The sequence below is a fragment of the Hyposmocoma kahamanoa genome, unplaced genomic scaffold, assembly GCF_003589595.1.
Source record: "Hyposmocoma kahamanoa isolate Upper Pololo Valley unplaced genomic scaffold, ASM358959v1 263, whole genome shotgun sequence".
NCBI lineage: Eukaryota > Metazoa > Arthropoda > Insecta > Lepidoptera > Cosmopterigidae > Hyposmocoma > Hyposmocoma kahamanoa.
In genome coordinates this window covers 3,283,784-3,299,295 of record NW_020653766.1, presented here as the reverse complement: position 1 = coordinate 3,299,295, position 15,512 = coordinate 3,283,784, and the positions used below count along the sequence as shown (strand labels likewise).

The 15,512-nt window shown below is 37.3% G+C and overlaps 1 protein-coding gene across 6 annotated transcripts in view; it reads right to left on the bottom strand.

Annotated features, from left to right (window-relative positions):
- LOC113228964 overlaps window positions 1–15,512 on the bottom strand; it is a 61,982-nt gene that overhangs the window by 16,247 nt on the left and 30,223 nt on the right. For 3 of the 6 annotated variants that reach the window (XR_003310354.1, XM_026462408.1, XM_026462409.1), the window contains exons 2-8: window positions 11,393–11,513; window positions 9,164–9,294; window positions 7,499–7,591; window positions 6,793–6,949; window positions 3,406–3,517; window positions 596–944; window positions 188–318 (exon numbers count right to left, since the gene is read on the bottom strand). Coding sequence is in view for 5 of the 6 variants with exons in the window: in XM_026462408.1 (XP_026318193.1) it covers window positions 188–318; window positions 596–944; window positions 3,406–3,517; window positions 6,793–6,949; window positions 7,499–7,591; window positions 9,164–9,294; window positions 11,393–11,513 (1,094 nt within the window). In the remaining variant the exon portion in view is untranslated. The remainder of the gene's footprint in view (window positions 1–187; window positions 319–595; window positions 945–3,405; window positions 3,518–6,792; window positions 6,950–7,498; window positions 7,592–9,163; window positions 9,295–11,392; window positions 11,514–15,512) is intronic. The other 3 variants (XM_026462411.1, XM_026462412.1, XM_026462413.1) reach the window with 2 other exon arrangements.

Here is a 15,512-nt window from a genome sequence, read left to right as displayed (position 1 = left end):
TGCCGTTAATGGAATGCTGGACCTTATTTACCGCATAGAGAAATATATAAAACAAAGCGCAAACTACATTGATAGGCTTGTTTACTGATCGAAAGGTCCACTTAAAATTTTTCACCAAGAAGTTGTGAGTACCTTTCGGCTGAGTGGTATGATGTTCCAGCATTCAATCAACGTTAAGTGCACTTACTTGTGATTGGTGGAAGCAAGTGATAGGGCGGACAGCGAGGATCGTCTCGACACTTGGTACCACAGTTCGATCTGTTTATTGTAAAGCTGAGTGATGTGTTCCGGGGCTAGCTCCGTGCCCCAGCCGCGGTACTGTCGAAAATGGCAACTTTGAGAATGGCTCAAGCTTGATTGAAACTTCTACTGGAGTGCATGGTCGTATAGAAAGAAATATTTCAATCTCTCTTTTCCTTTCGGAAGATTTTTCAATGCAATATTGAAATTTATTTAATGGACCACACCCTGTGTAAGCTCTTTAGAGCAGACTCAATTCGACAGCCTAGCAATGTGAGATTTTTCGTAAAGGCTTGAACTTTAAAATCTTCATTTGTATATTAAGTAAAGAGGAGTGTGAAGTATAGGCGCAGACCTTGTACTCGCCGGCGCGCTTGCGCAAGTCCAGGACCTCGCGGTACCAGGAGTCGTTCGGCTGTGAGGGCCGCACGAGCGGCTGCAGGCCGGCGGCACGCAGCGTACTCGCGCTGTCCTCCCCCTCAGTTCCCCCCTCCCCCGACCCCAGCATCCTCTCGCTCGCCTCCTCATTTGACTTCCCTTTCCCCCTGCATTTCGTAAATGTCCCTTTAGACGCCTCGTACACGTATTGAGAGAACGGTCTAAATTTCTTTTTGTACTCGCTTTTGTAACGTTTCCTATTATCTTTGGTACGATCCTCCCCGTTGGATATGAAGGCCGATAGCGCGCTACGGAACGTCGATTTTCTGGAAAATTCCATTTGAATGTCTTAGGCGTTTGGAGTTTTCTCGATGATGATGCGCAAAAGAAACAGCTTGCGCCGAAGATTAAGACATGCTACAAATAATTGTCAAGCTCGCAATGGTGAGGGTAGTCGAGTCCTGGAAGGGTCTAGATAGACTGAAACAGTGTGGACGATTGACTCTTGAGCTAATACTAGAGTAGTGTTTAGAAGTGTGGTGAAACATCGACATACAATCTAACAAATTGAATGAACGTTCACATAGACAGTGCAGGACAGTAATATAATAAAATCTATAGATGTCATTCCGAATTAATGTTGGTCTGTCTAATCTACTCGGCCTAGACACCGCCACCGTGAGGAGAGTTAGTAAGCAAATACCAAAAACGAAATTTAGACTTGTTCTGCGATACCCAGTGTTTAGTCGAAGGGAGCAGGGGCAGAACAAGGCGCAGAGGAAACTTTTCAGTTACGGAAATGTCAAAAGGAAATTTGCAGAAGTTGAACCATTTTTAACAAGTTTTTAAACCTGTGGTTTTGTAGAATGTCTTTCAAATTCATTGAAACCTTCAATGGACTTGAAAGAAGAATGGAATCTTCTATGGATTGTTATATACATGAAGTTGAAGGCAAAATCGATTAGTTACAATTTATATTATTTTTACTTCTTTCATTTTGCACAAGTTTTACAATAAAATTTACATCTTTTTAAAATTAGTTATAAAACAAATATAAAAGCGAAATGTATTCTACGTTAGGTAAAAGTTTTTGCATCTCTGGCAACACAGGAGTGGTTGTAAGACATTGCTAGCTCGGAAATGTTGCTAGTGCAAAAATTCTATCAAGTCATTAACATCCTCCCCTTCTGACAAAACTTATTATCACTTTACTTTCATGAAAAGTTTCCGCCTTGCCTAGTTTAGTACACAAAGCTAAAACACAGATAATAAAAGCTACAGCAGTGATAAACTTTATCTTATAACTTTTTAAACACTAATAATTCTTCACCTGAAAAAGTTGGACAATCTAAAAATATACTTTGTTGTTAAGCAATAATAAAATTGTCAAACTGTGTTATATAGTTTTTGTGAATAGATAATTATGTATTATGGGTATCTATTATATACGTCAAGTCCGGATTTTAAAGTATATTTTTTAAATATTCGTGTAATGTGTGAATTTCAGTGTCAGTTCGTGCGACCAAGATAACCAGGATTTAATGATTTTTGTTTCTTATGATGATTTTTCATTAATGATTTTTGCGAAAAAGCTGCTTTAGCAGAAGCAAAGCGTGGTGATCATGGTATCGTAGTATATAATGATTGTTAGTTAGTGTATATCATATAGGAGGTAGATATTTACAGATTGTTTCAGTAATTTTCATGAATAAAATACACAAGGCTTGATTTTTTTTCGGATGTTTTCTTTCGGCATGATTACGTATGCTTTGATCTTTTATTTAAGATAACTTCTATTAAAATTCGTTCACGATAAGATGAAAAAAGTACCGTGCATCAATACCGATTCTATTCGGAGGACAAAGAAAATTAATTCATTACATAATGAATTTATTTCTTAAGTTTTTATAATGAATATTAAAATTAGATTAACTTCGTAATATTTATCGTTTTTCGGTAATTTATTGCTTGAATTTGATCATGATAGGAACAAAATTATTATCTATTAGGTACGTATATCTAGAGACCTATTCTATAATAAATGCATCATTCTGTTTCATTGAAGTCATAAAAGTAATATTTTCAAACTTCAAAAATACGCTAAAGTAAGAAAAAAATGGCATGCTACAACGGTAATTAAATACTATTAACGGTAATTAAATACGAAACAATCTATAAACACTAAACCACTTTCGATGGGAAGCTTCGACAATGTGATTAAGCAACAGCTACGTTTAGAAACTAAGTACAAAATTCGGAGCTACATTTATGAATTCATTGTTATTTATATAAAATGTTATTTAATAAATAATAATATAATTATATTGTAATCTATCCGTTTCTATTCTGTTTGAACCATCATTTCATGAAAATAACATTTCTCGAAGGACCAATATGGAAAACATGACTTTATTTAAAGAAATAGGTAGACTACATATTTAAATACACAATTAATTTCTGAGGTTGCGTAAAATAAATGGTGACGATTAACGTCACGTGATTTCATATTAGTTCATTTGTGTGTGAACTAGCCAATCACAAGGCTTAAATATCGCGTGATATGCAGAAGGAACTTTAAACTGACCAATGGTGTGACTTTCATATCACGTGATACTCGAATGACAATTATGTATTGTATAATGTGCAATACAGAAAATTGAATGTAAATGGTGATTAGATGGAGAATGTAACTGGGGAATATGGTTGTTTTAGTAAACAACGTCATGATAAATGGAAACTTAAGAAAAACTATTAATTTCAAGGAGTTTGATGGGGATTGGTACCAACCTTTGGACGCCAGGCTTCTGCCCATTCCAGAGATAGTCTTCTATGTAGCGTTTCTGACCCTCGTCGTGGTCACCATCATGATGATTCATCAGAGGTTCGGCTTCCGTTGACCCTGGAAATTTCGGTAATCTGTTGTTTGGTAAATTGTTAAATGCTTAATAATATTTGGTAAGAGAATTGCATAGTCTAAAAATTGTTATCCACCTCCTAATCTGTCCTAAGGTTAACAGGATTAGAAGTAGAGCTCCTTGTGAAAGGGTTCGTCCAGGAAAGTACTTACTGCCACCTTACCTATTTCTACCGCTAAGCAGTAATGTGAGTATTACAGAGTTCTGGAGGAGAGGTCAATTTATTTATTTATTTACTTCAGGCCACATGACCCACATAATATGTATCTTAAGGTCTAACATTCATACAATACATCCAATAAAACACTATATCTAATTAATAAAGATAAACAGATAAATTTATTTCAGCATAACTTAATCTAAATTTAAGAAAAAAAAACAAAAACAAATGTAAGGGAAGCTAATATACAATTGGTAAAAAAAAATATTAAAAAGTAAACCTTAATTATTATACGAGTACTAATCATAAAGCTATACAATTAATTATTAGAAGCCTACCAGTATAGTTGCGATGCCTAAACTAAGTACATTATTACCTGTATCTTAAGCATCTTGTTTGTGCACAGATTCATTATATTAGTGCTTAAAAACAAAATAGCTATATTTAATTAAGAATAAAAGAATTAACTTTTACAATATAATTATGAAATACCTTCTAGTAAACCTTCTGTTTCATCATAGTTTTTATTTTTAAGCCAGCGTTTGACGGTCTTTTTACATCCCATCTTGTTCAAGGCGTGAAAATGCAATGTTGAATTTAATTTGAAGTAAAGGAATGTACCAAGGAAGCAGAACAATCTATACGAATTGTAGTTGTGAGCGACGTGTGGCGCAATCTAGTGTCAGGTAACCGGCCGCGAATCCGCCGATACACCCTTCTGCCAAAATTCTTCCTTCATGAAGGTCGACAGATGTTCGGTCGGTACTCTCACCACAAACGAATTGACGTTCACGTTGTGGCGGGACTCCAAACCCTCAGGGTGTATTTGGCTTTATGTCTGATGTACTCCACTATCTCTTCGGACTTCGTAGAGTATTGCAGTCGTGACAGGTACAGCAGCGTCGTCGGTGTGGTACCACACTGATTACCATCCATTCATCGATCTGTCTCTGTTGTTTTGCAATTTCAGAGACAGGCACACGGGTAAGAGTGCTGGTGAAATTACAGGCACATGGGACTTGTCAACTTATGTCTCAGGGTAACAGGTGCAATAGCAGTGCAGTGCTCCTTTTGCGATTCAAATATCTGAGTGGCACTGCAACTGTTATATTAGGTCTTAGGTCTGTCATATTTAAAAATTACAATAACCATAGAACTGTAATGTTAATTATTATGAGCAACAGGCTTCGTAGCAATTTTTTTATGAGTTTCAAGTTGCCTTGCCGACAGTTGCAGTGCCTTAGGAAGCTCTACATCGCAAAGCTCTGAGGGGTACTACCAAGGCGCCCGAGACATAAGCCTGACAAGTATGTGTCTTCAGTTTCATCGGCACCCTTACCCTTTATATGGATACCAGAACGCAGTACCTAATGCTGACATTACTGCTTGGTACCAGAAATAAGTATGATGGCAGTTTCCCCGGACGAAATCAAAATTATTACATTATTTAGATGATAAAGAATATTTAATTAATTAAGTAAATATTTGACAACAACACATACGTTGCTCTGATCCCAAAGTAAGTAAATAAAGCTCTTGCGTTATGATAATCTCAGTACAGGGTACTAAAAGAACCAACCTCAAAAGTTATTCATCCCCTGGTTTTCCACTCTTAAAGGTGATATATTTTCTTCAAATTTAAATGGGACCTCTTTCCAAGAAAAAACAACCATCAAAATCGATTCACAAATGCCAAAAAAGTACTCACGACAAAAAAAACACAGTCGAATTTAGAACCTAGTCCTTTTTTTTGAAGTCGGTTAAAAATCGAAAATAACGACGGTACCACAAACACCCAGATCTGAGACAATATAAAAAAGATGGTAGTCCAAAGATGGTGTCACCATGAAAACCGATGTACAAATCACTCGACAACGGGGGTAAATTCATTTCATTCTTAATAAAAAATAGGACTTTTAACAGGTAGATAAGCTAGTTTTAATACCTGATTATCCGTTGAAACTTTTTGAACTTTAACTAGTACAATCTAACACATTTTTAACTTAAAAATCTATTTCAATATTGGCTCAAGCGTACCTACCACTGCCGGCTTAACAAAAGATTTTAAATTAAAATCACCAGTAAGTTGGTTTTATACCGTGGCAAATGTTGTTATTTTTAGGTACTTGTTTTTGTGGTTCCGTCTGTAGTTCAATGTTATTTTTTTCTGTTATGATTTGGAGGTCATATGGATACAGTATCTTTAGTATAACTTATATGTTTTAGAGAATTTAAAAGGAATCTATTTTAGACTACATCACGGCTTGTTATCCGACATACTATATGCTTATAAGAAAGGTTGCAAACCACAGTTGCTGCACAAAATATAGTGGATTTTATTATTATAGGTATAAAATGGCACAGAACAATTACACAGAAATAAATTATTGTCTGTGTTTTATGAAGTTGGAGTAAAATGACAGTGTATTGTTTGCATTGCTGTGTGATAAAATGGTTAAACCATCTTTAAACACAAAGGAGATATTAAATTTGCAACGACGTTATAAGACTTTTTACGTTCTTGCTAGACTAAAGAGGTGGGTGTTAACATCTACACACCCGCCTCTTCAGTGTCTTCGAAACTATGGACGTTGCAACACGTCCGAAACGTCGAGGTAAATAAAATATGTTTTATAGGTACACGATTAAGTCCCGAATTTAAAATCAAATAATGTATATGAGACCATAGACGTTGCAACACGTCCGAAAGGTCCAGGTAAATAAAATATGTTTTTATAGGTACTCGACTAACTCCCGAATTTAAAATCAAATAATGTGTGTGACACCATAGACGATGCAAAACGTTCGAAACGTCAAGGTAAATGAAATATGTTTTATAGGTACACGATTAACTCCCGAATTTAAAATCAAATAATGTGTGTGACACCATAGACGTTGCAACACGTCCGAAACATCAAGGTAAATAAAATATGTTTTTATAAGTACACGATTAAGTCCCGTATTTAAACTCATAAAGCCAGTGTTAATTAATGAACAAATTCTACCATGTACACATCCTGTGTTATTAGTTGTTACTAGTATTATTAGTCGTATACCTATATGAATGGCCTACCATAGTCAATGATGTATGAATATTACCTTCTGCAACAGCGGCTTTCTTGAGTGCACCCATGGAGATGCTCTTCCTAGGAACTGAGTCCGTTGCATCCTTCGGCCATGCAAATTGATTCCGGTACTCCGTGCTGACCACCACAGGTTCTTTTGTTGCCATCATCTCGCCTAGGGCTGTGGTTACCTACACATTAAAAAAAATCAATCAACAACAACCCATTTAAGCGCTCCACTGCTGGCTCAGGTCTCCTCTCAGACGAAGGTTTAGGTCACCACCCTGGCTTATGCGGCTTGGGGACTTAACACGTTTTCCGAGGGCTGTGAACCTTCTTCGAGGCATAAAAAGGGGACCTCGGGGTCGCGGACGCCCAGAGTAGGAAGCTCTGGAAGTCCTTATAACTCCGGGAAGGCAGCAGAGTGAGGTGTCAGTAAACAAACGTGTGCGCGCGTGTACGTTGTTGCTTTGTAGTCAATATATACAACAACATATTTCTTCCCACAGTCGGTAGTAAAACGACATGGAAGACTCGTAGTGCACTGATACATTTTACCCTACACACGTCTGTCCGAAAGCATTCGTATTGTGTATATACTCATCATTTTCTCATCTGCAACGGCACGATATGTTTCCGACAAAGTTATTGTCGTGTTCAAGACCATTCTCATGTTTTCTGTAGCAGACACATCGGATTTCTTAGCGTGTACACGCGCCCTTAAGCTATCTCCAAATTACCTTCGGCTCGACGGTATCGGTCCAGCGCGTCTGCCGAGGCCCTTCTGACTTACTTCGCCGCCCTGCGCGGTCATTCTCGTTTCGTTGCACGCTCTGAAATAACAAAATTAGGTCATTGATGGATTTTAAGTGGTGACTTAATAGTCGATACTATTTAAACCTCAGTTCGAATTCTAATCTTTTCCGTACTAATAATAAGGTTCATTTTGTGTCGAGCGGCAGGGACACTGGATTTATTTCAGAATTTATTGTTATACAAACGAAATTAATTTCTTCTGAAAAATGTATATCGTATACTATGTGTTCTATTTAGTTCAGTTGATACAAAAAAAAAAATCATTGGTATTTGTGAAGCACCTATTGAATATAGCGGTTTTCTCGTAAAATTTAGAGGGAAGTCATTGACTTACAATTATATGGACGTCGGGTCCGCGCTAAAAAGTGTCCGCACTTGTAAGGCGCTAAAATCGTATACAGAGCGCCAAACTCCGCTTTAGTCTTCATTTGTTCTACTGACAGCGCGATACTGCGATGACATTACAATTTAAATTTCGAATAGGTTGACTTGGGACATTTTTTTCGTGGTTTTTGTATTAGACCCGTCGGCCATTTATTTGTAAGTCAATGAGGTAAGTTGTTTTTTTTAACAGACTTCAAATAAAGGAGGAGGTTCTCAATTCCAATGTATGTTTTTTTGTACGTATGTTACGCAATAACTCCGGTATTTGTGAACCGATTTTCATGATTCTTTTTTTGTTGGAAAAAGGGTACCTGCATAGTGGTCCAATTTCATTTTGAAGAAAATCATCCACCTCGAAGGGTAGCTGATCACGCATGAACATTCATTTTTATAAATAGCGCCTAAATTTTACTTAAAGAGCAATTATGAGCAATTATTTTAATGGCTGGTTTTGCTATTCTCCAATTCAAGGCGTTTTTCTCTCTCAATATACTTTGAGTAGTGAGAACTGATTTTTATTATCTCCAGTGTCAAGTCCTGTATAGTGGCGAACTAGGGGATATTTCAATAAAACTTGGCAAATAGATGTAATTCCACGTACTTTGAGGTCGGTTTTGTTAGCACTCTGTATTGAGATTATCTGACGTGAAAACTGTCAGAAATCAGTGCATATCCTCAATTTTATTATACTTATATTTTTTCCAAAGTGATATCATGCGGAATCAAGCTAAGCCATAAGAGGTTGTATACACACTTAAATGGTGACTTAAGGCGAGATACTTCAAAGCGAGCTTAAATTTTAGGACGTGGGGTGGGGGTCTCCCCTTGCGTCCCGCAATCCGCGCGCCTTAAATTAATATGAAAAATATAATCTCAGTACAGACCACTGAAAAAACCGACCTCTAAAGTACGTGGAATTACGTCTATTTGCTAAGTTTTATTGAAATATCCTCTAGTTCGCCACTATACAGGACTGGACACTGGAGATTATAAATCTTCATAAATCTGTGTCCCGTTTCCCTAGAGAACAACAGTGTTCAAGTTCTCATAGTATAGCTATTACACGGTTTTATTTTAGATAATTTTCCTTTTTCAAAACATTTTCCCTAGAGATAAACGTACGCATAGATGCTTTAGAATAAACAAATGTTGTCTGAACCCAAAGCGTTTTAGTAACTCGATCTGTTCAAATATGTGCATCTTACCCTAGCCCGATCGAAACCGGAAGTGGTCTGTGGCCGGATATCATCGGCCGGCGCCGGATCAAAGAATTCGTTGCTCTTGTACGCAACACCAGGATACTTCTTCCGGCGAGGCATTGCTGGCTCCATGTTGCCTGAAAGCACACGTTTAATAAAACATGGGTTTAGAAATGGGCAGATTTTGAGTGATAGACACGATGAAGAAGGTAGTCTCTTTCAGTAATAGGCAAGTTAATTGTAAACACTTGGAAGAGCTACAGGTGAATGAAAGAGCTGATGAAAGAAAGCCTTCCAGTCACACTTAAGCAAAAACTCGTCGACATCCATGACTATCTTTCATAGCAGTAGAGTTTCTAGTTTCTAGTTTCCTGTCAAGTAGTAATGTGGGCATTACTGCATTCCGGTTTTGAAGGGTGAAAGGGAATTCTCAACTTATGTCCCAGAATAATAGATAGATAGATACATAAACACTTTATTCACTAGTATGACACAAATAAAGATTGAATACAACAGGGAAAATAAAACATTTTTGTCATAGTAGTGAAATGGCGCTGGCACACCATATGCATACGTTCCTTAAGGCGCTGGTTTTCAGTTAGAACCAACGAGAGGTACTAAATCTAGAAGTTATTTGTAATGAAAGACCTAGTAAACGATTAGGAGGGAAATTGTTGTTGTGTGTGAATAGTGCATCTAAACTAACCTATTCAACATGTAAGTGCATGTGCGGATTTGAATCTACATTTAAGTGTAACTGTAAGTGAAAATAATGATCGAGAATATGTTTTGGTGTAATAAATCAAGGTAAAAAATGTATATTTAGAAAGGCTACGAAGAAGAGTACATGGGAATACGAAAACTAATATTAATATTAACATTTCAACAAATTAGACAGATTTTTGCAAACAGAGTAGGTGTTGCCGGTAAAGATGACTCGTCACGTATAAGGTGGTGGAATATTATTCCAGCATTTCGAAGCCGAATATTTGAAACTACCCCTAAACGCTAATACAGTAGCAGTGCCCCGCAGATCTTTGCGATTTAAAGCTCTGACTGGCTCAGTTACAGTAACTGGTATGGACAGGCGTGTCGCTTACCACCAGGTGCACGACTGGTTGAAAATTCTACCCGTCTTTACCTACGGAGCGCAAACATGGTCCCTGACCGAAAATCAAAAGCTCAAGACTTGTCAACGATCAAAGTATGCCGACGAGCGATGGAATGCAGCATATCAAGTGCCCAATTCTGCTAATGTCTCTACATTGAGACTATATTGCAATTATAATAATATTTGCTATTCTGCTATAATCTAGTTTCAATGGCAGTTGAAGCTCAATACAGTGTCATTGATGGAATGGAAGTGACAGCATTAATTCATGCAATCACTAACGATTGATGTTGCATTACTAAAACTAAAATGGAAATGACTATACATATCTTAATTTTTATCTCCCTTTATCAGCAATTTAATATATAATTTATAATGTTAGTGCACTACGCCATAGAAGAGTAGAAAAAAACAAAAAAATTCTATGGCCGTTGTGTAGTAGCTCGATGGTAAGTCGTTGACATTTACTGTTAACTTTTATCAGAATACCAAACGTACAAAATCCTGCCTAAATGGCGCACAACTGTTCTAAGAGGATGGCTACACTTCGGAACACTGCTCTGCATTCGAAGAGATGAATATAGGGAAAAGGCTTGCCAAGCTAAAATGGGACTGGCCTGGACAGATCTGTCGCATACATCCACAGAGATGGGCTCAGAAAACCATTTAGATCAATCAAATTTTTGTGTTTTTAGCGAACAAATACTTTATTTCTCCAGGTTATTAATATGGTCATCTATTTTGGGCAAGTGTTAGGTCGTAAGTGACAATGAAACACGCTATTGTTGGGACATAATAGCCCCCTTTACACACTCGCTCTATCGCGCGTGATTAGGAGCGTACAGGATTACGTATGGAAAAAGCCTGCACGCGGAATCGCGCGAAGTTATCTATTCTGTTAGAAATTTTGTACGCTAACGGTCTTTCGCGCGCGATTGCTCGAGTTCGTTTTTGTTACAACGTAAAGGCTAATAGCGTAGGATTGACCGCGTGAAACTGGCGCGTGTTGTATTGCGATTACACGATGTATCGCGCGCGATAGAGTATTTGTGTAAAGCCCGCTAACGAAATACGCTATTACTGGGTAATGACGCAATGCGTCTTCCAGCTCTTGGTAAACTCACCTCTCGACAGAGGCAATGCAGAAGGCGGCGTCTTGGCCGGTTGCTTGACCACGCCATCCTGCTGCTGCTGTTGCTGTTTGAACTCGTGCCATCGGTAAGTGCTGCGGTATTCCGAGTGCAGCTGTAACAAGGGATAAAACGACTTGAATAAATTGGAATTTAAATAAAAGGAAAAAACTGTGTGGTCAGGAAATCCTGGATAACGTGAGAAAAAATCTGAGAACTCATATTAATTATCAAAATAAATAATCATTGTTCCAATAATTTATTATTTAAAAAATAAAAGTAAATTAATTGGTCCTCCGCGAACCCAGTGAATTCACATTTTTGCATGATTTTTACTTCCTTGGACTTCCGCAAAGTAACGCCTGAGTCTATTAATTTATTATTATAAGATTACAAGTTTGGTGATAATAATAATTATTATATGATTGGAAACGAATTATTATTGCATTCATTATTATTATTTATTGAATTTTCATTCATTTGTGGCGAGAGTACCAAATCAACATCTTTCAACGTTTATGAAGGAGGAGTTTTGCGCCCCGTGACCGATTTGTCAAATTTTACGTGTTTGTCAAATTTCGACATCCGTCCGAAACAATGACTGTCAAATAAGTAATTTTCGACAAAATTAAAAGACAAGTATCAAGTATAAAGCTTCAAACGCATCACGCGTCTTTTCACTTGGTCAAGTATTGTTTATTTGTCAGCAATTGTTTCGGACGGATGTCGGATGGAGATCGAGAGAGTAGACCCCCCTTTTTCGGTAGATCGGTTGTGTTTAATGCGTTTGTCAAATAATCTACGTGTTTGATGGAAATCTAGATTGACGGCGTGTTTTATGGTTCTGTAGGCAATACTTCTTATTAATATTTTTGTTCAAGGTTGAACATAATATAAACAACGAAGAAACTGCAAAATAGCGACCTCGAATAAAATGCTACAAAAACTAGCCTCGTCAACAGATCATTCTTTTGCAACAAATGCAGCATAGTCACGTACTATGCCAATTAACAAAAATCAATCTAGTCATCAATAACACCCATAGCACACTAAGAAAACTTATTAATATTAATGTAGTATAAACAAATATTGTATAAATAGTCAGTAAATATTGTAAATAGAGTTAGTTGACCAATACCATCTGATTTTAACTCATCTCCTTGCTTAGTGACGTACTACCTGCTACTCCTCTCACTGTGGCCAAGACACCTTTAGCCATCAGTAGATCGGTCTTGTGAGTCTGCTTGACCGGCAGTGAGAAAACCATACCTGTACACATCGCACGACGTGTACATCCTAATTTCCTTCCCAACTTCCGTTTGTCACCTTAGGTCTCCTGGTGACAGACTTCCTTACTTACACGATATATCTCTCCATTTATATATTTATGGTTAGGTTAGGCTACACACCGTTAGGTTGTAGGGCTACACTTGATAGATCGTAAGACGACCCTTGAGGTCTCTCGGTTAGATTCTGATAGAGTAGTTATTATCTTACCATAAATTCATGTACAGCAGGCGGTTGGTATTTGCTGCATACAACTAGACACTACATTGACAGACAATCACTAACACCACATTAAATACCTAACCGCACGCAGTTCAATTTTAATACAATATTTTATATTTTCTCTGAATGTCAATAATTCTCTAGACCTACGTCTGTTTATTTTTTCTTAATACCATAATGCTAGAGTTAATACCAAAAACGCTTCACCTGTTATTCTAAGAGGTATGATTATGTACGGTATGACTATGTACGGTACATACGAACTGTAGAATGATATGTCATTGTATGACCGAGAGTGAATTACAGGCAAGTTTGTCAAACTTGTTTGATGGTTTATTTGACCGTTTGCGGCATTGTTTGGAAAAAAGAACCTGAAATTTAAAGGATAAATTTGACAAATTATTTGATCGTTTGCGGGGTGCTTATAAGCTGTGATTGAAATTTGCCTGACGGATATTGGCGTAATCGAGCCAAGTTTATACTTGGATGCTGATATGCAATAACGTGTCAACTAATATGATCACAGTTTTTTTGAAATGGGCACCTAAAGATACTTTCGTTGTTTTTAATAGTTTGTTCTAAACTTTAGTTGTAAAACATAAACTTTTTTTGTTGTCACCTCTTCGAAGTGTCACCTCTCACCTATAATTTCCCAATGCAACAGCAAAAGTTCTCTTTTTACAAGTAAATTTTAGAACAAACTATATCAAAAATTTTTAGGTGTCATTTTCGCAAAATTATTCGATCGACCTGGTTGGTTGACATGATTGACACGTTATTGCCTTCAGTTATTAGTGATGTGCTTTCATGTCGATTTCATATAATAAATGTTTTTTTTTTATATAAAGTGACGGGACGAACAAGTCGTGCGTCTGACGGTAAGCTACACGCCTGTCCATAACAGTTGCAGTGCCACTCAGAGCTTTAAATCGCAAAGGTCTGAGAGACACTGCCACCGCGCCCGTCACCCTGAGACATAAGTTGACAAGTACCATGTGCCTATAATTTCACCAGCACTCTTACCTTTCAAAACCGGAACACAGTAATGCTGATATTACTGCTTGGCGGCAGAAATAGGTAAGGTGGCTCTACTTCCCTGGACGACCTCTTTCACAAGGAGCTCTACTGCTACTACTGGTGCTACTAAATTATTGGTCGCCAACAACCAGACAACCTTGACAAACTCGTTGTGGTGTATTATGTGGAGGGAAAGAGACTCCGCGGTCGATCGCCTAGCTAATGGAATGACCAAGTGACCGCCCTCACTGTCCTCCCTATAACAATTGCCCAGAGAGAGGCTGAAGACAGGACCAGACGGAAAAAATTGAGTGTGTGCGATATTATTATTATATCTATTTAAGACTCTCGCCTCTCCCGAGGTCTAAAAGATAATTTTGAATTTTTAAATGGGAGAGGCGATATTCCGCTTTTTTATCACCTTTTCTCTGGTCCTGGCCACTTGTTAACGAATTTTGAATCGTTCTGGTCTCGACACAACCCGCACCCGCTCTCTGTGTGTTTCACGTTTAAATGTGTATACGCAGTAAGAGAACGTCAAGCTCGACAATTAAGATTTAAATTCAACTCTAAGCCGATAGCGTCAAGAAGAGTCAGTCAAGTCCAATATTGAAGAAATATTATTATTCATTATTATTATTATTCACATCACTGTTTGGCGGCAGAAATAGCTATGATATGTACTTCTTGAATAAACTCTTTCGTAACGTGCCCTACTTCTACTAAACATGACATCATCTGAAGTGATTAATATCCTTGATTGATTAAACGATCTTGGACCGTAACTCAAGAGCTGAATGACATTTTATTAAATAGGCGGAAACTTAAATGACGCGTAAAGGCTTTTAATATAGATTCTACGTTTGTATGTATATACGTCGTCTTAGAGTGATTACTTCGAATGGGATTTGTAAGGACAAAGATAAAAATGTGGTTTAAAAGGTAGTTTAGCATTTTAACTAGTTAAGTTACGCCTCTTTCAGATTCTCTATTACTTAATAATGTATTTGAGCAAGAATTTATATAAGTTTTTCTTCAACAAAAATCAGTTAAAACGAAGTATGTGAAAACGCGTACACACAAGATTTTCACTCTAAACGTACATTTTGAAATTTATTTGGTTATAGTTTTTTTTTATAATATCAAGGAACGGAACGAAGAAATCGTGCGCCTGGTGGTAAGCGACACGCACGTCCATAACAGTTGCAGTGCCAAAAAAAAAAGTGCGCAAAGATCTGAGCGACACTGCCACTGCGTCTGTCTCACTATGACGTATAAGTTGACAAGTTCCATGTGTGTGTGTTGGTAATTTCACATTATTGGAAGGGGGGCTAATGGATATAATGGTGGTAATGGTTCCATTGAAATTTGAAGAAAATATTGCACCTCTGGGGTGGCAAATTAGGTGATAAATCCAGTGCATTTTCATTCACCTCCCGGTAACTTGGCAAATAGATGTAATTCCGCAAACTTTTCAAAGATCTCTTTTAAAAAAAGTTATATATATACTTAGAATAATAACGCATAGAATGATAGTTTCATATCAAACGAACTGTCACAAGTGAGGCAAAAATCAAATTCATGTAGG